The 26453-nt window shown below is 38.0% G+C and overlaps 1 protein-coding gene across 4 annotated transcripts in view; it reads left to right on the forward strand.

Annotated features, from left to right (window-relative positions):
* IFT88 (intraflagellar transport 88) overlaps nt 1-23191 on the forward strand; it is a 42103-nt gene extending 18912 nt beyond the window's left edge. For all 4 annotated transcript variants that reach the window (XM_054272291.1, XM_054272289.1, XM_054272290.1 and 1 more), the window contains 8 exons: nt 1382-1532; nt 2678-2793; nt 5568-5620; nt 6127-6192; nt 7903-8009; nt 13665-13719; nt 22186-22281; nt 22957-23191. In XM_054272291.1, the coding sequence (XP_054128266.1) occupies nt 1382-1532; nt 2678-2793; nt 5568-5620; nt 6127-6192; nt 7903-8009; nt 13665-13719; nt 22186-22281; nt 22957-23078 (766 nt within the window). In that variant the 3' untranslated portion in view covers nt 23079-23191. The remainder of the gene's footprint in view (nt 1-1381; nt 1533-2677; nt 2794-5567; nt 5621-6126; nt 6193-7902; nt 8010-13664; nt 13720-22185; nt 22282-22956) is intronic.
* The last annotated feature ends 3262 nt before the right edge of the window (nt 23192-26453 follow it).

The following is a 26453-nucleotide window of genomic DNA, read 5'->3' on the forward strand; positions in this document are numbered from 1 at the left end:
TACGTGTTTCAGTCATGTCAAGGCAATTTAGAAATTTGCTATGGTGTCCATTATAGTAAGAATGATTTATTATCTGATGTTTGCGAGAAAAATGAGACCAGAACTTAATCCTTATTGAATATTTCCAGTGAAGCAAGTGAAGAACATTAAGCCTGCTCACATTGCAGGGATTAGATTTACACTCAGTATTAAATTGTGTCATGGAATATTTAAACTGCTGCTGGTTTTGCTATGAAAATAATATGGCAGATGTAAGCACAATTAAGTAAAATATTTAAGAAGAAAATCATACAGCTAATAAATGTGAAGTTCTGCTCTGAAAGCTGTTTTCAGATTAGTTACTGTATGTGTTAGAAAATAATTGTCTCCCAGCACTGCAGAAGCTCAACAGATTGAAAAGCTGAGGGAAGAGATTGGCTTTGCACATCACCTGTGATACCCTAAACTATGAGCTTCTTTAACAGTGCTTCTGAGGGTGTCCAAACTGTAATAAAATCCTCCCCAAGGCAGAACAGATTCCAGCTGATGTACTACACTTTTAAGAATAGTCTAAGTAATAAAAATATATTCTAGTCAGTAAAATAAAAAACCTCCAAACATACGAAAGGGCTCTGATCTCTATTCCATGTAAAGCCCCTTTATAGCAGCACAAATGGCCCAACAGCTCTGTGTCCATCTGGGGAAGAGCTTCTCTGCTCCACTGCTATGTAAAACTGCTTTCCACCAACTCTCAGAAGCTTCTTCAGTGTCAGGTAGGATGGAGTAGAAACTGAAAAAACAGGTTGGGCAGTAACTCCAGCTGACACTGCCAGAGCTCTGAGCCATTGTGCCATTCAGGAGGGAAGAGCACACTGCAGGCTGAGTTACAGCTAAAACTGCTGTTCTCTGGACCAGAATAGTCTGGACTGTGCTCCTTAGACATACAGCAGAAAAACCTCCTGCTGGCAAAAGGCTGTTCTTGGAACAGCAGTTTTACCTAATCACTTTAGAACAAAATCTGCTAGTACAGAAACTAGCCAGGTTGTAAAGGCTGCAAATAAATGGCCTGGCTCTCACACTTTGTTCATATAAATGAGGAAGTCCAAGTCAGATTAGTGTCAGAGAGAGAGAAGGGACAAGTGAGCCCAAGTTCTCTTAAGTCCAACATGGTTCTCAGCTGAAAGAGCAGACAAAGTCTCTAAATACTTTTCTTCTTCTAGCATAAGAAAATTATTTCTGATACAAATGAAATTATGAAAACAGTGTGGAAAAAAAGAGTCATTGTATCTCCATACTACAGTGACTGGTGTAATGTTCAGCATATGGATTGCATTAGGCAAAGTATTAGGGATTTCTAAATCAAACTACCATTGGCATCAGTCCTTGACTGAGGAAAACTCAGATACCAGATCATGGAAGATCCCAATCAAGCCATAGAGTGGCTGCTGCAGTTGATTAGTGTAGTACCAACTGATCCACATGTACTTTCAAAGCTAGGGAATTTATATGATACTGAAGGTGATAAATCCCAGGCTTTTCATTATTACTGTGAGGTAATTTTGCTTTTTCAATGCACTTTGTCCTAAGTAAAGAAAATTTTGCCATAGGTTCCTATATGAAATTAATAATTGGTTAATTTAAACCTTATAAAATGTCATCCAAAAAGAGGATAAAAAAGAGATACTGGGGGAGAGTTAACAAAATCTGATTTTTGTAGTCAGATCCTAAGGAAACATAGGTTATGTTTTCATGTGAATATTGCCCTCAGACTTTCAATTTTTTTTAATGTAGTCATTATTTACACTGACCTGCAATAATGTTAATTTAAAATATGGCCTGGGACAAAATAAAATCGGGATATAATAGAAGTCATTTAGAGGCGTGTAATGTGACTGAGTTGATTGGAAGCTGTGTCTGTATAATATGGAGATACATATACATTGTGTTTTGTTTATGCTTGGAAGATTTTATATATATTTTAACAGTATAGCTATACATTATGTATACACATTTGCCTAAAGATAGGCAGCTTCTTTCATTTCAAACCAGCTGTACTACTGTCCACAGTTTGTAGAGATTCTTCTGTGTTAGAATTGAGAATAAGACAGAAGTGTCTGGTGCAATCCAAGAGTTCTCTTTCTTTATCTGTGCAAAGTGAGGATGACCAAGTCTGTGTTGCAATCTGAATTACCAGTTGACTTGTTCTTGATGATAATTTTGTTGCCTATTTCAAAGGGAATTTCTAAAAAGCTGAAAATGCTATTCATGTAGTTATGTACAGAAAGGAATGCTTTGGGGTGAGTTTTCCAGCAGACTGATGTGAATGTGGAATTGTACACTTATTAGTTAGCATTGTTTAATGTTTTAAGTAAGTTATTCATACATAGATGTGATTTCAGTAAATGTTTTTACTGTTACAAGCTATTTAAAATAGTATTTCAAATAAGGCTAGATGGAAAATGTGACAGGCTCATCTTGGGTAACTTCTAAAAAGCATTCTGCAATTAGAAAACTTAGCATGCCTTTTTTCCCCCCCCCCACCAGGATCACTTAGTGTAGCACACTACTTCCATTCATTTATATTACATGTTTTGGGCATCTGGAGAATTAAATACTTGAGTAAGATATTCCAGAAGCAACATAAAGATGTTGTTTATCACTAAAGTTGTGTGGTTTTTCACCTTTCCTATTTTGTCAGTCGTACCGGTATTTCCCTTCCAACATTGAGGTCATTGAGTGGCTTGGAGCGTATTACATTGACACCCAGTTCTGTGAAAAAGCCATTGAGTACTTTGAAAGGGCAGCACTTATCCTGTAAGTAGTTATTATTTTATGCCTGCTCAGATTTCTGATTAGATATCCATCAGAATACCTAGAGATAAACCAGCTGGATAACTTTAATACTATAAACAAATAGCAGGATTAAGAATATTTGTGATATTTTTTAATTTTCTCAACTTTCTGCTCATTTACAGTGTGTTTTTGCTCTTACTGTGCATTTTCAGTGTTAAATAAAATCCTCCACTGGGCCCAAGAGAGGGTTAGCTATTAGAACCTATTTTTCTCTATTATCTGCAGTTAAACACAACTATGGAGTGGAGAACAGTTCTCCAAAGCCACCAAGACCTCTTTCTCTGTGTCTTTGTGTCAAATATTTCCTTTCTATTGTTTTATTATGTGGTGAAGATTTGGTGGTTCAGATTAGTGTGTGTTTTGGCTGATCTTACTGCATTTCCTCTTTTCCACATGACTTCTACTTCCATCAAATAAGGCATGTAAGTAAGCAAAAATGTGCAGTGCTATACTACCAGTAATCAGTGAAAATAAATTGTCAGGCTAAACTGATCCTGATAAAGATATTTGAATTATGTTGAGTCTAGTTCAACAACTTAATTGCTGAAATTGTTCTTTAGCAGAATATGATGCACTTGAGTAAGTATATAGGTCATATACTTTATTTTAGTTCAGAAAGAGACCTCACTACAGAATGGTTTATAAATAATTTGGTCAAATTTAAATTTGTAATCCAGAGTTCAAAGAGAATTCTAAGAACATACACAGTGTTTTTATCTGGAAACAAATATATGTCTATAGGTTCATGAAGAATTTAGTGTTAATAGATGAACTAAAATTCACTCCCAGTAAGTGTGAATTACTTTATTTTGTGTTTTAGGAAAACTATGGAAAATTATGCAAAACTCTGTTATTGCTTCTCTTGAGATGATCTAACATTAGACATTCTTTTTGTTCTTGAATCTGAATGACATGTATGTACAAAACACCATATGAACAAAAAATTCATTCAGTGTAATTCAAGGAGAAATGATTCTGCATATAGCTTGTAAGAAATTCAGTAAAAAAATCCTAACTCTGGCTTTGAGATGCTTGGGTGAGAGTAGACCTTAATTACAGATGAGAAAATCTAAGGTTTAATTAAAGATTAAAAAATGAAAAAAAAATAGAGAAAAATAGACTTCGCTGAAATGGTAATTTATTTATAAGGAAATAGAGAAGTACTTTAGACAAAAATGCACAGGAGAGCTGACAGAAATCACAGTTCACACGTTTGCCAGCATTCTTTTCCCTACAAATACCAGCCACCTTAAAAAATCATTTTAGTCAAGCCATGAGATTTCATATGCTGGCAGTCACGGCCTTCTTAGAAAATTTGGAAAGAAACAGCTGAGAATAAGAGGAATTATTTCACAATCTTGTTTTGGCAAAGATTTAAATATTTTGTGCTTCATGTCGCAGTCGGTCCATGCATTAAGTATGTGGATTGTAAAGTACTTATGAAAAATTGGCATATTAAATTCTTCAGTATTACTTGTAATTTATCTGTAATACAGAAAAATGTTTTCTTTATGGGAGGAGATTTTTAATTGTGGATAAGACAGCATAAATATTTTGCTGTTTATTTGGTATTAAAAATAGAGACTAGATATGCTAATTGGTAAATATGAATATGAATATAAATTGCTACTAACTTTAAAGTTGCATTTTAAAATTATATCCTTATTTTAACTGTCAACAGCATTTTAAAATTTTATTTTTTAATGCATTCAGTATTTTAATCACAGTAACTACTTTTTAAATTGCATTCTAAGATAACTTGTTAGACAATGAATTGGGAAACAGTTTTTCACTATTTTATTTTTCCTAGCACACTGAAGTCTATCCTTAATAAAAGGACTTAGTGTAGTTAGTACTTGATGCTGACAATTTATTCTCTCTAGAGTTTTCATACTGAACTGAGTAATAAATTCTGTTACAGTGTGTGTTTGGCTGCCTTTGTTTGCAGGAGACACATTCAGCTGAAGGTAAAAAGGTGCAACATTTGTATTTCATGAACTTGCTTGGCAACTACCAGGCAAACAGATTGCTTAGAGTTAAAAATGGCCTGTGCAATGATTAGACAGGAAAACTGAAGAGGATAAGTACAAAATTATTCTGAAAATATTAACTGACAGTCCCTTTTGGATATGCTGCTATTCAATTGTAAGCCACTTGTGCAACATTCTTTGGTTTATAGAGGATGCTTACACTGTTAACATGAAAATTTCCTAATTTTCACATTGTCTGGGTAAAAATGATGAAAGAGTCCAACAGTTTTATTGCACATGCTCAAGGATATTAAGGTGATAGCACAGAGGAGGAGCCAGAGTTCAAAGCTGTGAGTAGGGACTGTGTGTCCTGGCAGGAATCCCTTGGGCATGTGTGGGACCCTAGTGATGGGACCTCCTCAGAATACAATTTAGCATTTTGTTCCTCCCCCATTGCATGGTTCTGTATCTCTGACAAAGATTAGTGGTTCACATGTCAGGTCTACTAATTGTGTCTGGGCACAGAATCATGAACCTGAGGAAAAACTCTAACATGGGACTGAAAATGAGTGACACGGAGTCTTGGAGACAAGTGTGTGATTCAGCAGTGTGTGAGCTGAGCAGGATACATTCTTTCTAGGAAGGCAACATGCTAGGTGAAACACTGATTAGTAGGTAAATAGTAGGTCTTTACCAGTGCTATGCAGATTATTTTGCTCATTCACTGTTTGGCAGTGTACATGATTTTGTTTTGTTTATATGCAGGCCAACACAAGTGAAATGGCAGCTGATGGTTGCCAGTTGCTACAGAAGAAGTGGTAAGTTCTGTAACTTTTTTGTTATTGCTTTCAGGTTTGTAACATTTTTTTGTAATTCATTGAGGTTGTTCAGCTGGGAGAATAATGAGAGGGTTTCATGGGAAGGATGGAGACAGACTGGGGTCTGCAGTTCCAGGTCATGGAGCAGCAGTTTTAAACTGAAAAGAGTAGACTTACACTGGGCATAAGGGAGGAATTTTTCATTGTGAGCCTGGTGAGACACTGGAACAATGGTGTCATAGAGGAAGGTCAAAAAAACCCCCAAAAATCAGTAACCTCTTCCTCATTAATTCTCTTATTTACAGAGTAATTTGGACTGTTTTCAGATGCTTTTAATTTTTACTATCCATTAATAAAGAATGTTAAGTTTGTTCTTACAAATTTAGTCCTACAATATTAAATCATTAATTATAAAGATGAATTGATGTTAAGGTGTTCCAATTTCTTATCAAATATTCTTTTTTATATTTGAATGTGTGGATAGGAGATGTTTGTTTTGTTTGCAGGCAACTACCAGAAAGCTCTGGAGAAATACAAAGTCATTCACAGAAAATTCCCAGAGAATGTTGAATGTAAGTTGTCTCATTCTGTGGTGCAACTATCAAAGGAAACTTTGTTACATTAAATAGGTGTGTTAGTAATCATATGATGTATTTTTCATACAAAAATACTTCCATTAACTAATATTTTTATTCATGCTAATGCTGCATGGTTTTTGTGACAACACTGACACGTGATTTAAGAAATGTGAGGGTAATGCTGAAGAAGAGCAATGAAAAGAAACTTCAACTGAGTTGCATTGGATGAGTTCTTTCTCATACATATGTCCTAGATTTTATAACTATGTTACTCATTTAATCTTTCTTCTGAAAAATATATGTATTTGTACTTCTGTTTCCTGTGAGTTGAAACTCCTGCTGTAAATTTCTAGATATGAGAAAATCTTATTCCTAAGTTTTATCAAAGTCAGGGTTTCCAGAAAAAACATTGAGGATGAAATTTTGTTGCTGGGTTTTTAACTATAGCTGGTCACCCAGCCTCTGAAAATCCATAGAGGATTTCAAACTAAACTGCAGGAAACACAACTTTGAAGAGTAAGACATTTTGCAAAATCAGTCACACCTGTACTGTAAATAAAAAAGCCCTGTAGAAAATAAGGGCTCCCAGTGGTTGTGTAAACATTCTCTTCCATCCCACACCGTGCCTCACAAATTCCAAAATACAAGGTTGTTGCCGACGAGTATGTGCTTTCAGATGCAATGTGGGAAGAACAGTCGTTGTATTTTATTTTAAAATTGTATCGTTCTGCTTTAACAAATGTATTGCTTTTTTAAAGAGCAGTCACAGCTCTCTTGTACAAGTGAAATTCAATACTGTAATTCCTTAAAGTTATATGCAAAATGTCATGTTCCTGTTGCTCACACATATTTCAGAGGAGCATCTAGTAAACCTTTTAGAATGCAAATATGTTTCTGAACATAGTTTCTACAAATTTCACAAATGGAGGCAGGAGTTAGGCAAGACAATTTAACTGATCTAAGTTTTCTACTGCTGAAACAATGGTTCTTCCCTCATCCATCCCTGAGCATGGGCTTCCTAAACCAGCAGAAAACTAACTTAGCACAAAATGAAATAATATATTTGTGAAAGCAGTCTGGACAGAATGGATCATGTCCTGCTTGTTTCTGCTTCAGTTCTTTGAAAGGAATGTTAACAAGCACATAGGAATACCAACAGTGTTTTCAGAGTTTGGTAGAGTGTCTCAGGAAAATGTTTTTCAGGGATTCTTTTAGTTCAATCATACAGTTACATTTGATTTTTATGTCAGCTTTGTTGGGGTTTCTTAATTCTATAAATATTACTCTTTAAAAATCAACCACAGACAGAGGAAAAAAATATTTTGATTCACTTGGCATTTGCAAAATTGTTTTCAACAAAATTCTCTTGATAGCAGCTCCTTAGTAATATTGTAGTATCATTTCTCTGCTTTCCAGCTTCCAAAATATTTTGCAAATGTCAAGAGTTCTGAGCCAAAATAGTTAGTATGCCTTTTGCCTGCCACTTATACTGATGGTATCTGTACTGTTCATGGATTAGGACACAGAGAAAGTATTGAATTACTTGCAAAATATCACAGCTTGTATAGTGACACTGGACTGGAGTCACCTTGTTTGCTGTTATTTGCACTGTTTGCCATTCTGCATGTCCAGTTCTGTCAGGGTGCACTTGTAGTTTGACCTGCTTGTAAGTCCTTTTCTAACAGTGCTTTGCTTTCCAATTAGGCCTCAGATTTTTAGTTCGTCTCTGCACAGATATGGGGCTGAAAGAAGTCCAGGAATACATAACAAAGCTCAAGAAAGCAGAAAAATTAAAAGAAATCAGAGAGCAGGTAAGTTTGTTTCTGTGTGTATTACACAGTATTGCTGCAGAGGTAGGTGAAGCTAAAGTAATGTTTATGATACTTCAAGATACTTCAAAATGTGTTGTTAACTTCCTGGTTTACAGAAGCTTATATTTTGGGGGTTGGGAGACTTAGTTTTAAATTACTGATCAGTCTTACATCTGTCTGAATAGTTTCTGAGCACCACATTTTCTGTGATTTTTAAATACTAGTGAAAGATGGACTATGTGGACATGAGGGAATGCCAGAGCCACTCACATAATTCAATGTCTGTGGAATGTTGTCTTTCCTACTCACTTGCCAGATTTTATTTAATACTTCAGTGGATTTATGAGCCAAGTAATAATGCAACTATAGGGAGAGATGGGAAGCCTAAGAATTTGTCCATGTAAAAGAATTCCTTTTTCATTATATAGAAAACTGCAGCACTGACATATTATATAGGTAGAAGTAAACTATTCATGTGAGTGCCAATTTAAAAAAAAAAAAAAAAAAAAAAGAAAAGAATCCCATGGAAAAGTAACAGGCTGTGAAAGGTATGAGATCATAACTTGTGTTCTGTTCAGAAGAGTGAGCTCATGTTTGTGTGTGTGTGCACTCGTGCATTGTTTTCTTGCTATTCTGGTGATAAAATAAGATTTTAAAATTAAAAACAGCTGCTTGTTTGAAAAGCATTATCCATGCAAAGTATTCAAGCTTGGTTTGCCTATCCAGAGAATTGCCTCAGAGCTACATAGTCACATTAGGATACTTTAAGTATTAACTAATTTACTCTGCTCTTACTAACACTTATTGGTCCCTTTTGATGACAGATCATGTGCACATGCATTCTTGGCTGCTTCTGCTTAAGTTCCAGGGAGCCTGAGTATGCATGTGAGCACGGGGACACTTTAAAAATGAAACTCACGAGGGGAAACACTGACTGAAGGATTGCGGCTTTAGCTACAACCACACTTTGAGGGGCTAGCTGAAGTGTACTGACTGGGCTTTTCAGTAACTGTAAAATTCAAAGCACTTGGGAAAATGGACAAAAGAAAACAGTTAACAGCTGTATGGGATTGATATTCCTTTATGTCTCCCCATAATTGTATCAGTAAGCAAAACAGATGACCAGGTATAATGTACCTATTCTGCAGAACTCACAACTAAGAGATTCACTGAAGTGTGTTAAACAGCCTTTGCCTGGTTTCTGATCGCTTCAGTGTCAGTGATGCACATAGTTTGTTGCAGTAACTTTCAATACCTCAGTGCTTTACTTGAGAAAGCTCACTAACAAAACCAGTTAGAACTGGTTTATTTTGTAGTTGACTAGAGAGAGAGAGGTCCCTGGAGAAGAAAGGCCATTTCTTTGAATGTAATTCTTGGCTTTTTTCTACACTGAAGGCGTTAATTGTAGATGGGCAATGTCAAGGACTTTAAAGAAAACACCTTTTTTTCTTTACAAAAGTTAATATTTGAATACAATTTAAAAAAACCTAAAAATTGTCATGTCTCTTTCTGTTTTTTTCATATGGGAAGCAAGAGCTTTCCCAAACACGTTACTTTCTGGCGAGGAAAAAGCTACTGATAGACTATTTAAAAGTTTAAATCCTCTAAGTAACTTAAGATTTTAGTAGCATAAAAATTATGTTTAAATTATGGGCGTTTTTCATTCTGACTTCCTTGTGTTAAGGGAATTCATCAAGTCATACCTGAATGACAGAAGTGTCAGTGGGCTCCAACACAGACTTGTGGTTGAACAAGTTATTGCACACTTGGTTTAGACTGTTCAGGCTTTAACATGACCATAACTCAGCCATGATGCGGGAAGCTCCCTCTGTGTCTTGCATTTCAGAATTCCTGTTTAAGAGTGTGTTGACTCTATCCTGTCACAACACTAACCTTGCAAAGCTGGATCACAGAATGGTTTAGGTTGAAAGGAACATTTAAAGATTATCTAGTTTCAAGCCCCTGCTGTGGGCAGGGACACCTTCCATTATCAGGTTGCTTAGAGCCCCATCAAATCTGACTTTGAACATTTCCAGGGATGGTCATCCACAGCTTCTCTGGGCAATCTGTTCCAGTGTCCCAGCATCCTCAACATATTTTTTTCTCCTTCTCTACCCTTTCTCAGTTTAAAGCCATTATTCCTTGTCCTGCCACCACAGGGCTTAGTAAAAAGTCTGTCCCCCTATTTCTTTTAAGACCTCTTTAAGTATTGAAAGGCCACAACATTTCCCCAGAGTCTTCTCTTCTCCAGGCTAAACAACTTCAACCCTCTCAGCCTGTCTTCACTGGAGAAGTGCTTTCAGCTCTCTTTTCATCTTCATGGTTCTCCTCTGGGCCCTCTCCAACAGGGCCAAGTCCTTACACTGGATGCTCCAGAACTGGACACACAACTCTGGAGTATCAGGAGGGCAGAGTAGAGCAGATCAGATAGGGTTTCTATGATGGCACTTTTAACTAGTCAAAGCTTTAAGATAGATCTGCTTAAATATTCCCTCTAGTGTGTTACCCAGAAAAAAAAAATTAATTCAGCCTTTTGAATAAGCCTGATAGTACTGTAATTTAAACTAAGCTGATTTTCATTTAAGCAGATAAAATGAAATGCAGTAAGTTTAAAAAACCCAAACAAACCCCAGACAAACACACCTCTTTCCTTTGTGCCCCCTAAAAACCACAGCCAATAATAAAAATACAACAGGTTTCTTGTCAGTTCTGTCAACTTCATTCCTGCAGACAGGCCAGTGTTTCCAGCCTGAGTAAGCTCTGAATGGGAGCAAAATTCTGCCCCTGTGGTTCCAAGTACACTTTCTTCAGCACCTCTGAAGTCTGAGCAGGTGCTTTCTGCTCCTTCTTGCTGCTCCTTGTCTTGGAGGGACATGCTCCCATCTCCTCCTTCTGCCTTTCTCCTCTGCCACGCTCTCAAAACTTTCCAAGTTCCTCCCAAAGGAATGGAACAACTTCTTCTGCTCCCAAGGAACCCACTGACACATTTTTCTTAATAATGAACACTGTTGTAGTTGGTAAAGGAGCAAAGACTCTAAGGAAAGATGTTTCGGGGCACACTGTGACTCAGTGTGCAGCTGTCCTGCATTAGTACTGGAGTATCTTCCTGTGACAATCTCTGCATCAGTGCTGTCCTGCAAACAATAGCCCTGCAGTTCCTTCTTTTGCTATTGATGTTACATCTGGGTTCCCATCCTCTGATTTTGGGTTTGGGAAGGTTTTTTTAGTTTGTTTCTTGGTTGGGGGTGGGTGTGTGATTTTTAGTCTTCTCTCTGCCTTCTGGCTTTGGAAATTACTAGGGGGTTTTTTTCCTAAGTTCCTTCTGTCATCCATGACCATACACTAATAAACTATACTTTCTAGTTCTAAAATTACCAAATTTTAATATTTCACCACCTAAGTTTCCAGTTGGAATACTGGTTTCAGTTAGCAGTACCAGATACAGTTCAATTCCTGCTCCCAATTTTAGACTAACCCTTGATTTCTCAATTGCAGCCAGTAAAGACAAAATAGGTAAAACGCTAGGATAGTATACCTGCATTTCACAGTCTGCACACAGACTTTGTCTTCCTATAGAAATTTATCAAAATTTTCTATTTTGGCATTGTTTTTCCAGAATAAGTATATCCACATGGAGTTTATACCAAAATAAATATTCTGGAGTACTTATTTCCCTCAGTTCTCAAATATGGACAAGTTGTTAAATACTTCCAGCCAAGAATCTGGGAACATCTGTGGAGTTCATTCCCTGTAGAAATTGTTCTCCCTGCTTCTCACAGCATTTAGTTTTTACTGCAACCTTCATATGTTGGAATGTTGGAGGGATGGTGGGGGTGGGAGCTGGGGTCTTTTGTTTTTGTTTGTTTGATTGGGGTTTTTTACTGCATTAGTCTTCCTTTTTCATGTTTCACTCTAAAAAAGACAGGTAATAGTGTCAAAGTTCACAGAGCCTCCTTGGCACTGCTGTGCACGCACATTACTGTTTATTTCCCTTCAGTGAGCTTAATGGCTGAGAGGGAGCTGATGGGCTGTGCTGAGGAGCAGTGATGAGAGGTGCAAATGCTGCAGGGGCCTTACTGCCTTTGCCTTCAGGCATCCACATCTGGGCTAACCATCCCAAATGTCTTTTGCAGTCATGGGAGAAATAGGCATTTTTAGGGTGGAAACCTATTTTGAATGTCTGCTTTTAGTGTGGGATTACTTACAAACTATTCACTTGGAATTTTACAGCAGTTAATCATATGCTTAAATTGTAGTTATTATGTTATATTTTGGGAGGAAGGTTCTAGGGTGTAAATGCCAAGAGGGCACTGTCACATAGGAACTGCTTCCCTTGGGTGGACAGAAGCTGAGCTGCTGTCAGACTTGCTGTCAGTCATTCAACAGTTGGGAGAGTCTGGACAGGCTTCCTGAAGGATTGGTATATGCTGCTTCACTGGGCTGTGAAAAGGACATTTAATCCAAAATTCAGAGAACATATTTTAGGCTTGGGGATTTCCCAAAGCAAATAAAAAAGTGTGAGAAATTCTGGTCCCAGACTGAATTGCTCCAAGAGCAGTCCTGGTTTCACACTAGGCTCAATGCTTTCCTGTCTGACTCCTGTGGGTTTTGATTTAAGAGTTCTTCCTTTTTCTGTTGGCATGAATCTTGGAAGTTCTTTCACTTCTTTGGTATCATTCCAACTTTGCCAGACTTCATGATATTTTTCTGGTGAAAAATGAGTGAAGAATTTATAGTAATTGACCTGGAGACATGATGTGTCTTTTAATCAGATCCTGAATTCCTATTTTGAAGTAAGATGCAGAGATACTTTATTAATAACTGAGTGCTTTAAACATCAAGTTTTTGTACCTGCCTATCAAAAAGTCCCTCACTGAGGTGTCCTGTCTCATAATTGACAAGATGTATGCATAAGAAATCTGGTGTTTTGCCAGAAGATCTAAGTCTGCCATGTCATACAAAGGTATTGCTTTGATAAACTGTTAAAATTTTCAAATAACACTCAAAAAAACACAGCTGGGAGATGTTTATGGTGCCTTCCCCTATGCAAGAGAGCTGACTTGTAAAACACAGCTTTTAAAGTATTTACCTTCACTTTTATCTTGCATTTAACACTCAACAGCAAATTAAATTTTGCTGTGAAATACAGTTCTGTGCCAAAAATTCAAAATCCAAGATCCATAGGGTGAATAGTTCTTTTTATAGATTCTCCCACTTCTCCCTTTTGAGTCTTTACAATAATAAAATGCTTGTGGGATTTACAAGATGTTAATGGGCAGAGGCTACTTTGAACTCATGCAAGGAGGGCTGTGTTGCCTGTTTTTTGAGCTGTACTTTACAAAGGAACATCTGAACTATTTTTAGGCACATTCCTTGTATAAATTTTATCTGAAGAAAAATAATTTACTGAGATATTCTATTTGAATTTCACAGAACTCTTGTTTTATATAAACATTGGATTTAACCCTGATTTTAAGGACAATTTTATCTGTTGAAAAACAACCTTTAGTAGTTACAGTGTAGTAAGCCTATTTTAACATTCTTCTACTGTTTTATTAACAAGCTGAGTTTAATTTTCAATCATTTTCTCTAATATATATTGGTAAATGAGTTTTTTTGTTCTGTTCTTTTCAAACCTTTTCCATTGTTGTGCAGCGCATTAAATCTGGCAGAGAGGGCAGCGCACGGAGCCGCAAAGAGGGAAGTGGTGGTAAGTAGTCAAGGCCTCTGCTTAAATATCAGTTTTGACAGGACCCTGAAGGAAACAGATTTTCTGAAAGTGTTTCTAAAGCCTCCTTTCATCCTGAAACACACACAAATATGCACTGAGTAATATGTAAGGGCTTCAGAAACTTTGTTTCATACTTTTTGATTTTCTCATTGCAACCGGTACAGTAGCATGGATTTAGTCCCACATTTATGTTTTATATACAGACCTTATTGTATGCCTAAAGCTAAATTTCTGCTTGTTTTCAGTACTGTGGACGTGAATGTTTTTATCCCATTAACTTGGTATTTGAACATTTTTAACTTCGGAATATTTACTAAAAGGAATCATTTGTTACAACAAAACAGAACACATAAGCCATGGAAATTAGGAATTCATTGTTTCTTTATTTAACATGAAGGAAAAGGAATTTTGTGTAGGCAGATTACCATGTAATCTGCTATGATAGGTGTTTGTTACAAGTTCAGCAGATTGTTCTGTGCAGTCAGCTCTGTATTAAGGATAACATACCCTTTACTATCTTTGAGCTCATCCTTCCCCTTATCTCTAGGTAGCAGAACTGAAGTTCTAGAGTCTTTCCTAGAAGAAGTCTTCCTCTCTGGACACTCAGTTTCCCTGCTTCTATAAATTTGCAATCCTGATTTCCATAAATGTAAAACTCCTGCAATGTAAGTCAGGAAACTGCCCTGTATTGTCTTTTCTGCACTAGGTAGCCTGCGTATTGCAAGGCAAATGATTTTTCCCTCCCATTATTAAATCCATGAAATTAGTAATGTAAACCTAACAGTCCCTCACTGCTGCTCTAAGGAAACTAGAAGACTTCAGGCTACTTCAACTACCTGCAAAAAAAAACCCAAAAAAACCCAACCAACCAAAACCCCATATTTTAACCCAAAAAGGAAATGGTTTATTTGTATCCTGCTTTTGATTTATCTTGATATCAATGGGTTTCATTAGAAGATGTCCCCAGTAAATTCTTGCCTCTCTTCCCTTCCTTTTACAGAGAAATATTTTTTTTTTCTTATTTGGTAATTTTATTTCTCCACCTACATAGCAGATATTTTACTACACTTATCAAATTCTATAGGGTCAGGGAAAGTCATGGCAATTACTAATGTAATCTGAAGATGACCTTAGAATGCTGTTACATTTATGAAGACTGCTTCCCTGGATTTTCTGAAGCCTAAGAGTGAGTGTTAGGTGCTTGAGAGAGATCTCATTCCTTTTCCAGCTCAGTAGTTTCACTAGAGAAGCTTTTAAATAATTTCTTGATGTGTGGAAGAAACAACCATTCACCTAGGATTGAATTTTACCTGTTCTGGGCCTCAGGCCAAAGTAATTCTTTATTTAAGTAGCAGAGCAGAGTGGAAGAGGATGGAGAGTTTCTGGGCCCTGCTTTGTTACATAAACCCTGTGATCAGGCAGCCAGCTGGAGGTGCCAACAAAACAGCACTGTGAGGCAGGATTGGTCCCTGTTCTCTGTCATTAAGAGGAATCCACTTCAGCATCCAGCAAGTAGAAATGAAGAGCAGCATTGGAAACAGGCAAGGGTATTTGCAGCTGTGCAAAACTTTGCATCAGGTGTGTAGGGAAATGGCACAAAGGGTCTCTTCCAGCTCTATTTTGTAATTATCCCCACCCTCATTCATGAAAAAGGGGCATGTTTCAGGAGGGAGAGAGTAATTCAGCAAAAGAAGGTGTACCTAATGCTTATGCTGAAAGGATGCTAAGACAACATAAATCCCACAAACTACCAGTTTGTCGGTATTTCTTTTAAAGACACAAGTATCTATGGAAAGTTGTCTTCCTTTTTTAATTTTTTCTTTTTTTTTTTTTTTTAATTTTAAAACAATAAGGAAGGGGATGAGAGGTTAAGAAGGATAAGTGTTGACCTAGAATTTGCCCTATCAGTAATTCTTAGATTGTTGAGTTTATGATATTATGTCAAATATATGAAAGAGTTGAATAAAACAGTTTGGGAACAAGTCTGTGTAAGAGCATGTTTGAGAAGTCTTCATTATACAAATTCAGTGCCAGAGATCCAGCCTTTCTGGAAATGACTTGGCAAACAAGCAAAGGTACAAAGAAGGTCCTGTACTGAGCCTAGAGTTAACTTCCTGCTGGGATTCTTAATTAAAGTTGTGGTGAGCTGCACTACTTATATGTATTTTTAGAATGAGTCAAAGGCACTGGGCACATTTTAACTGTAATGTTGGCTCTAGGGAGCCTTATCAGTGAAGAACCTGGACACTCACAGCATCAGATGTTAAGGACTGGGCTGTATTTTGTCCACATTGTACTGAGGATGACTAATAGACACCTGAACACCCAAACATTTTATTTTGTCCAAAGCTTGGCTTTGTTCACCTGGGTTATGAGCTGTAATTTGCAGTTTTATAAATTCCCGTGCATGGCCTGTGTGAAGATACGTATGAAATATAAACATGGGTTATTTTATTTCATAATATTAGTATGCTTTTGGTAAATTATTGACTTCAAAAGGAGAGGAAAAAAAATAAATGTATGCATTTTAAGGTTAGTCTTTTCCAGTGGTGTTGCCAAGAGCAAAAGGGTTCATTTTCCTATACTGTATGAGGGATTTGCCATCATTACTGAGCCCAGTGAAGCATGGAATCCTCCTTAGTTTAGTACTTACTAGCTAAATCAAAGTACTTACTAGCTAACTGAAGTCTTATGCATTCCAAATATTTTAAGTATGATGCCTGGTTTTTTTTCTTTCCTCTTAGCAGCTCACTGTCCTCATACTTGTCAGCATTCCTATGAGATTTTCCCCCCCAAATATTTTGTCCCCATACAGTTATTTATATTAAGAGTATTAATAATTCAGGTTTCCTTGTTTTGGGAAATATGATCTAAAATTGCTTTTAAAGAGGAAGCTAAGAAGAAAGAGAACTAAGCCAGCAAGGTTTGTACTTCACAGGGCATACTTTACAGGCACAGTACAAATTAAAACAGAAAGGTGTGTGAGATGCACCACAGCACAATTTCCGCAATATAATTGGTGTGTGCATGAATGGTAGACAGAATGGAACAGAGAGATCAAGAAAACTGACATCTATATATCAATGTCAGTTAAACTCTGCTCTTGTCCTGAGAGAGAGATAAGCATTAAATCTAAAATCCCTACCCAAAATTGAACACATTTGTCACTCACTATAAAAAGGGAAATTTTCTTCTCCCCACCATAATTATCAGATTTATTGTTTTCAATATTACTTGGGTCATGTTGGAAGCAAATGACATTGATACAGTCCTGTTAATCTTTTTTTTTTTTTTTTAATTTTAAAAAGGAGAAAAAAAACCCGAAAACCACAATACCATGAAACCGTGAAGGAAGCTAACAGTAACATCTGAGTTTAGGCAGTTCTCAAAGATTTTCTTTCCATTATTTTTTTCTTGTTTTCATACCCACTTTTTTGTGTTTTGCAGATACATGATTGTAATATCCAGAACTTAGCAGTTGGTGCACTGTGGTTTTTACCAGCATAAGGAATTTTTCCTGATTGATAGCATAATGCCTTTATAAGTGTAGATAATGCAAAGTATGACATTAAGCAACCCATTCCCATGGCAGTGTTTACTTGGTCTCTGCATTTGCCCAGCTCACTGAATGGGGAGTTCTGTGCTGGATGAGAGGAGCCGTGCAGTCTCGGACAGGAGCCCACAGAAGCAGTGTTGAATTCAGAAGAGGAAAGGCTGAGTACTTTGCATTCTCCTTGTTACCTAGGCCTGTCAGGATGGATTTGGAAAATAAACCACATGGGAATAATTTAGGTGTCTTTTCCCTTTTTTATTTCACTGGTGACTGTGTCAGTTTGTCCATCCCCAAAGATTTCCCATATTCAGACACCCTTTACCATCCCAGAGGGATCTCCTTATATATTATGGAAGTATGTTTTAGATGTTTGAGCTCTAGGCATCCCAGATAATCCTGACTGTGATAAAGATGAGATTTTCTTGTTTCTCTGCAGCCAGGACATGGCAATCATTTATATTTGCTAGGCTTTGTGTGCCTGTTGATGCCTCATTAATTACAAGTCGTTTTGGGAGGGTTCCATTAGCTGTGTGTGAAGAATAGAAAAAAGTTTTCTTAATTAATGGAGAAGGGAAAATCTGTTGAAATGAAGAGAACATCTTAGTCTGTTTTCTGCTCTGAACTCACCTAAGGAGTGAGCTGCACTGACACACCACAAACAATTGTCATTCAACAGAATTTCAAATCAAAATAAACAGCAGCGAAGTTATAAATTGCATCTACTTCCCATGCTGTTTCAAGTTTTAATATATTATTCTGCCTTCTGCACTGAACTTACTCTTCTCTTTGGTCAAACCAATGTCAATTCTTCTCCAAAGATGGTGTCTTCATCCCAAATATGAAAGATACACTGAGCTGCCCTTAAAACACATTCTGGAGTTATTGGAGAGTTAGCCCACTGTGCTCTTTGTTTCATAAAGATTTTACAGAGGAGGTAGATTACCAAACAATCTTACCCTTTGATGTCTTTTCTTGATGAGTAAAATAGTACTAAAAGTTCTGATTTACGTCCTTTGTGGTACTGGAGGAATTTCCAATGCAATATTGTCATCACTGTAATTGCAACTAGTTAGATTCCTCTAAAAAAATAAATACAAACACAATGGATTTTTTGGTTTGAAGTACACACAGGTATCGTGTGACACAGGAAATACAGAAGCATAAAAAGATGGAGAATTTTTTTTGCTAGGTATCACTACTTAAATTACAAAATAGGATTATTTTTGCAGTATGTTGCATTATTCATTGTTCTGCCATATAAAATTGGTCATTTTTCAAATTAGGTTTTATATTTTTATTCTTTTTAATTCCCATCCAAATTCTATGTGAAGGAATGAGTTCAAATCAGTTTTTGTAAAACATTGAACAACTCTAAATGAATGGAACAATTCTAATACAATAATTTAAACATCCTAAATATAGTAATATGGCCATGACTTTTGAACAGATGAGAGGAAGGAATGCACTGTAAAAGATATCAGCATGCAGAGTGTATTATTTATGTCTTTGTATGCATAGTCCTCAGTTAAGGCTATTTAACAGAGACTGTGAGGGGAAGGTAATGTCAGCATGGTAATCCAAATCTCAAGTATTATGATTTTACAGAGTAAATGTATTTATAAATCAGATTTTATATTGACCAGCTCTGCTTAATCGGTTCCTGTTGCTTTTTCAGCTGAAATCTGGAGCTGTGTTCCTGTGGTCACTTCATGTGTAGGTGTCCACATTGTCACCCCAAAATGAGCACAGTGGGGATGGCCTCTGCATGAGCTACAGTAATAACTTAATAAAAGGCCAATAAGTTAATAAATAAGGACTGCAGTGCAGGTTTCCTTAGATACAGAGTGTGATTTAGTTCAGCAGTGGTCTTCCATTATTCAACAGCTACTTTGAACTAGGTGTTGGTGTTTGCATAGTTAATGCAGTAATAAAAAATTAATTTGCAGTTTCAGAAATACCTACCTGTAGTCCTCTGATTGTAGGTACAATCGGAGAGATGTTAACACTCAAAGCTGTGCTCTTAGTAGATAAAAACTACAAATAAAGCTTTTCATCCTCACTGATATCTTTGTTTTCTTCTGTGTATTACTTTACTAAAATTTAATTTCATTCCCATAATTCAAAATGTATGTAAAATCTTTTTCCTAGATGGGGTAAGAGCAGCAGAGAATGATGACTAGAAATTGTAAAACTTGCCTCCAAAAAGTATGTGTGTTTGTGGAAAAAATACTTTAAAAACAACTCCTTCTCTGAAGTTTTCTTTACTGTAGGATACCAAAATCCTGAAGTCTATATTGCAAGCTTATATTCCTTAATATTGCCAAATTAGGTGTGAATGTATGCTAAATAAAAAACATGTAGATGATTCTCCAAACAGAACTACAAAAAGTAATTTCAAGATGATATTCAGACTTCTGGCATACCATCATGCTATATGGTCAACCATCATGTTATATGGTCAACAGAATTTTTAATAGCTGCCATATTGGCAGCCAAATCCTGTATCCCATGGCAAGAGTGTCAAGAAAAGCTTACCCCAAATGGCTTAACAGCTAGGGCATTCCTTGTGAAAGCTGGAGCTGTGGGTTTGAACTCCCTCAGGTGAAAGCAAGTATTGAGCCAGACGTCTCACTTGCTGCGCTGCTGTCTGACATCTCCATGTAATGCAGATGGTGTCAAGCACCTCTTATTTCTTCTGGGTGCACTTTAAAATGAAAGGTGCTCCTCTTCCTCATCTTCAGGTATGCCCAGAGCATACTGCAGTCCACAGAGACTTGATGTGGTTTTGCATATTAGTCTAATCTAAACTAAATGTGAAGAACTAACCAGAAGGGTTGTTTCCCTTCACTCTTGCTGGATATAATGCTCATACAGAAGTAAGGTGAGCAGTGTTACTTTGTTGATCCACCTGAGAAAAGATTTTCACTAGGTTACTTTTAAATGTACCTAGTAAAACTTAAGGATCCTAGAACATCTAAAGAAGCCTCTGTTTTCAGCTGTATTTTTTTAGGGCAGTAAGATGTGCAGGTAACTAGTGGGTATTCTGTTAATCCCTCTCAGTTTGGTGTGTCTGCCATCATTTTCTTCCTTCTTTCATTTAAAATAAAGTGTTTCACCTTCCTCTGGTAGCATTGCTAACACCCATGTGTTCTCCTCCTTCACAGCTGAAAACATTTGGTATGCCATTTTCCTCCTCTTTTCTTTTCATTACATACAGTTCTTCCTTTCTGGGACCAACCAACTAAACCTATGGAGTCTCTTCAACCAGCTCAGTCTTCCCCTAGTGTAGTCTGCTGTATTGTTCCTGTCTTTGCATCTCTTTACTGCTCCTTACAACTTTATTTATCATGTTAAAAATTGTTTTCCATTATGCAAGACTGTGCCTATTTCTATCCTACTCTTTTTCTCATTGATTATTTGTATTTTCCTCAAAACATTTTCATCCATGGCATCTCTGAAGGCCAGCTCTCACCTCCTTGCCGCACAGGCCTGTCCAGAGCCCAGTCAAATCAAGGGGACGCCCTTTTGTAATTTCACAGCCCTTTAGCTGAGTTTCTCTTCAGGAAAACTCATTGTTTTCTCCCTGTTTCTTCAAATTCTTCAAATATTACTTCTTTCATGAAACCTGTCAGTGAGAATTGGTCCAAGGGAAGTTGATGTACATTAAGAAATGTGTTCCTTGCTTTGAAATTTCAACTGCAGTATGTGTCTTGTGAATTTATTAACTGCTTGACATGGCTGTATGTGTTAGATCTTTCTTGGAGCAGAGATGTCTTCCAGTTTAGGGTTGAGCAAACAGAAGTCTGTCGTAGTATTTATAGAAAGATAAATGTTTGTCATCTTTGTAGACCTTTGGAGGGGGAGTTTTTTTTCCTTTTAATTATAACAATATCTGTTAAAATAACATTTGTAGTAAATAAGACAATGGAAATATGTTGCCAAGTCCAGACTTTGTAATTAATGTTTGCTGAATGAAAGCCATTTTTCCTCCTTACGATGGAAGACTTTTAATACCCACGTTGTTTGGTGTTGTAAATGAACGTTTCTATTTGGCTGCACATCCGGCCTTGTAAATGTACCACGTCAAACTCAAAATGTTTTCTCCCAGGTGAAAACATATTGCATAAAAATTTGTTGTAGCAGATGAGATTGAAAGCTTGCCATGAATGTGAAAAAGAGAATCAGAGGTGAAGAGAATATTTCAAGTGTCTGGAATACTGCTGTGGCAGGAGAATGTTAATCTGCTGTTGTCCGGGCAGGAGGCAGCCCTTGGAGCCGACACATTCCTTGGGGCCCTGCTGCAAAGGGAGCTGCCAGCAGAGTGTTTACAGCGAGCTGCAGGGCCAGCCTGGTCTGTGCACATGGGCTGAGCCTGCTGCCACGCACACAGCACATGGCAAATATGCTCTTCTAATTAAAAGCTAACTTAAGTGTCGCATTTAACCTTGACAGTACTGAGCAGGTGCATCACACTGATGTGTAAGTAAGCACTGATGTGTAAGTAAGCACACTAACATAGGAGATGTCCAGTGTACGTTGTGACAGCGTTTATATATTTATCATGCTTATTTTAACTCCAAAATGTGCCTGTAATTTATAAGCAACTGAAATGTCAGCATTCGAAGCAGAAATATTTTAATGTGTTTACTCCAAAGTCATAAGGCTGTATATATTTTTTAAAAAACGTTAACGCACACGTGTGTGGACACAGTGTCCACTGTGTCTTAAAGACCACTACTACAAATGAGTACTGTGTCTGTCATGAAAAGATGGTTTCATCCAAGTCCAGTTTGACAGATAGTAGTAGCTGAATTGGTGTTATTCTTGTATCGTGGTTTCACAGAACATAACAGCATGTTGTCTTTCTTTTTTTTTTTTTCCCTGTTCCCCAGATAGTGGTGGTACCAAAGGGGAAAGACTGAGTGCCAAACTGAAAGTTCTGCCTGGAACAAACGAACCCTATGAAGGTAGCAGCAGTAAAGAAATAGGCAAGTGGACATCTTATACCTTTTTTAATTTCATGGTCCTCAGGGAGAGGAGAAATAAGGAGAGAGGAAAAAATATAAGTTGTTGGAAGAGTATGTAAAATTAGATAATTGGGGAAACATTTTCCCATGAAAATGAGGCTTTCGCTTCATTGTTCAGAGCTCACTATAAAGTAATTGTAAATATTAAGAGATGTGGCCCTTGTTAATATTACTTTCAATATCTGTCTGCTGTGCCCTTCAAGTCAGTTCTTGCCATTCTGCAGTCATAGGTTCTTCAATAAGAACGGATTTTCAAAGGGGTTTAAAATCTCAAATTCATGTGGAATGTGGTACTTCCTAAAAAGCCATTCTTCAAACAAGTCATCAGTCTTGCTGTTCCTTGCACATTTCCAAAGTCTTTTTCTCACTGTGGTATAATAAGAGAAATTTATTTAAAAAAACAGCAAGAGGCTTCCATCAGTAGAACTCTGAAACTTTGCTCTTGTGCCCTGCCTCAGTTCCTGAATGCATTTTGTTCTCCTTCAGCATTCACATGCTCATTCTGTCTGCATTTCAAAGGCACAGATGTGTAGTGCTAAATCCTGATCTTGTATTTGATTTTGTATGTTTAAAACCAGCTAAAGTTAAAGCTAAAATAGTTTGTAACTGTTTCACATGTATTTATTTAAACCCTAGATGCCTCCTACGCAGATCCACTTGGCCCACAACCAGAAAGACCAAAAACAGCAGCAAGAAAAAGAACGGAGGAAGATGATTTTGCTGATGAAGAACTAGGAGAGGATCTGCTTCCAGAATAGCATATGGGCCACTCATCTTTTTTTTAATCCTTGTAAAAGTTTTAGCTGAAACACTTTTCATTCATAATGATTTTGTAGTGGATTTTTATAAACTATTCATTAAATACTTTGAACATGTGGTACCTTATGTTAAAAACTTGGATTTGTAATTGCAGTGTCTTCTGTGATTGATTAAAAAAATAATGGTGAGGTTATTTTACTCATGCATAAGATGTACACAAGTACTCAAACACATTGCAAGCTGTATCAAATGTGTAAAGCTTTTGCTTTCAGAGATACATACAATGATAATATTAGACAGAAAAGCCTCTAAAATTTCATCTTTCAATGCAGAATACCTCGAAGCAATGCTTGTAAGGTTCAAAATCCTGTATCCTTCATCCAAACCAGAATTAAGTCCTGTGAACTGACCTGAAAATGCTGGTTATGACCTTGGTCTTCCTTAAGGTCCCAATTCAGTGAATCACTTTGCACTGATACCAAAGAAAGCATCTTAATTTTAGCCTACTTTTAGATGAACTAGGACCATTTTTGCAGTCTCTCAGCAAAATGTCCTTATTTTTATTGTTGGTTTGGGTTTTTGTTGTTGTTGTTTTTTTGTTTTTGTTTTTTTTTTTTTTTGAGTGATCAGAGTTCTCAGGATTTCAGCCTAGTTTGTTCAGAATTGCTAATTAGACTGCAGCTTTTGTCTTATGTTGTAGACTCTGGCACTGACCACACAGGGGTAGTTTTCTACAGCCTAACCTGAGTATGGGCAAAGGTAGTTACAGAAATCACCATTTTGCTTATGAACTGAACAAGTTGGATCCGAAGTTACTGAGACCTGTTAAATTCCTGTAGTAGGGATCACATTGGGGAGATAAAAATATTAGTCAGGTGTTCATAATTTCCTAATAAATACTTGCAAAACTAGTGCACTGAGATGGCTTGTTTTTGGAACCCTGGCATGAGTTTGGTTTAATAGTTAGACTTTGGTTATTGCACTTTGAATTGCAAGAATTCAATCTTCTGAAATTTTCAGTGTTCCCTCTCAGTGTTGCTCAGTGCTGTTCAGACTGTTTGTCAGTGACAATGGAGAAGTCTGTTTGTATCTTCATGAAATGTTTTTTCAGGTTTTAGAAATGCTGCCCAGTTTCATAGGATGTCTGCAGTGGTCAGAAGTGTCCTGTGGGGTGTATGAGCTGCTTTGTGTGTAGCATGCTTCCCATGGGACCGGAGCAGTTTCATCTGGGATTGCACCACTTCCACCTGATGGTACGAGCAGAGCTGTTCAGTGCTGTTTGTGGAACACCCCAAGGGGCTCACCAAAGAGGAAAGACAAGGTAAGCTCTGGGGCCTGATCCTTCTAAGGGGTGGAAAAGAGCATGAGAAGGAAGTGGATGACAGCTGCCTTATTTCTGCAAGTCTCTCTTGCCTGTTCTCAGTCCTGCTGTATCTACTGCTCTGGTTGTACAATGACAGATTCCTGGATGTCATGGTAGTTCTTTCTGTCAGGCTTAGTCTTGGAAGACACCAGGATGCAATGTGCCATGCAGGAGGGAGTATTTTCAGCTCCAGACTGCAGTGGCATGAGGTATCAGAGTTAATCACAGTAAGAGACAATAAATGGACCCTGGCAGGGAGCGTAGACAAACCTGTGAAACAGTGCAGAAGAGAAGGCAGGAGGGATACTGCCATGGTCTTCTAGCACAGAGACATTTGAGTGGACTGCAGTGGGTTGACCCTGACTGGATGCCTGGCACCCACTGAAGCCTCTCACTCTCCTTTGCAGCTGAGCAGGGGAGAGAAAATACAACAGAGGGTTCATGGGTTGAGATAAGGCCCGAGAGAGATCACTCACCAAATACCATCACAGGCAAAATAGATTTAAATTAGAGATACTAATTGAATTTATTATTCAGAAATCAGAGCAGGATAATGAGTAGTAAAATAAACCTTCAAAACACCTTCCCCCCTCCCTTCTTCCCAGCTCTACTTCAGTGCCACACAGTGAGGCCCAGGGAGACAGGGAATGGGGGTCATGATCTGTTCCGTGGCCTCTCCCATTGCTCAGGGAGAGTTGTTCCCCTGCTGCACTATGGAGTCCCTCCCATGGGAGACAGTTCTCCATGAACCTGTCCAATGTGAGTCCATCTCACGAGCAACAGTCCCCTCAAACTGCTGCAGGGTGGGTCACTCTTCCCCAGGGTGCAGCCCCTTCCAGGCCAGGCTGCTCCAGCATGGGCTCCTCTCCCCAGGGCCCTCCCACGGGGCCGCAGCCTCCTCTCAGGCATCACCTGCTCCAGCATGGGCTCCTCCAGGGGCTCCAGGTGGATCTCTGCATCCCTGGGGATCTCCATGGGCTGCAGGGGAATCTCAGCACTCTGCACCAAGGGCTGCAGGGGAATCTCAGCTCCAGTGCCTGGAGCCTCTCCTGCCCCTCCTTCTGCCGTGGTGTCTGCAGGGCTGCTGCTCTCACGTGTTCTCACCCTGCTCCTCTCACGTCTTCTCTGGCCACAATTACCTCTGTGCAGTAACTCTTTACTGAATTCTTCTTAAATATGTTATCTGAGAGGCATTACCACCATTTCTGATAGGTCCAGCCTTAATCAGCAGCACGTCCATTTTGGAGCCAGCTGGCATTGGCCCCACTGGACATTGGGGAAACTTCTGGCAGCTTCTCACAAAAGCCACCCCTGTAGCCCCCTACTAGCAAAGTTTGGCCATGCAAACCCAATACAGCATCTAATAAAAAATTGCAATCACATAGGCATGTCCAAGATAAAGTGGCATGAAGTACCAATACCTTGGGATACAGTTCACAACTTAAGTCTGTAGAAACACTCCTGCCAATATCAGAGAGATTTTGATCAGCAGCAGTTTCTTGATTCAGTTTGCCCAGATGCATAACTATACATTGGGTAAAATTCTGTGGATTACAAACAATTGCATTTTTGTTCCAGCCCTGCACAAACTCACAGGCAGTTCTGGAACATGTTGTTTCCTATGTACAGACTCCCAGGGACTTCTGGATCATGCTGTTTCCTATAGCATGAGGATCTGATTATATAATGCTTTGGGTTATGATGAATTTGCATGTTATTTTGCAAGCACAGTTGAGCTTGTTCTGAACTGACAGAAAGCCATGTGATCCAGCTCCAACACTGGGATAGTGAGTCCTGCTGACAGTCAAAATGATGTAGCCCAGGTTCATCCACTTCAAAGCTGTGTTCACTGTGGCTGCATCTCTACTAGAGCATTGCCAGGGCAAGCCCAGAGCAGAGGAGGGGATGTGTACCCAGCTGCTCTGTAAGACCAGTAGCACAGCAGTGCACAGTAGCACAGTTTTGGACCATGACAATTCATCTCCCAGACAATTGCCTTGCATGATCCAAA

This window comes from Melozone crissalis, unplaced genomic scaffold (assembly GCF_028551555.1).
Source record: "Melozone crissalis strain CALT ecotype California unplaced genomic scaffold, PUWL_Pcris_2 ptg000013l_1, whole genome shotgun sequence".
In the NCBI taxonomy this organism is placed as follows: domain Eukaryota; kingdom Metazoa; phylum Chordata; class Aves; order Passeriformes; family Passerellidae; genus Melozone; species Melozone crissalis.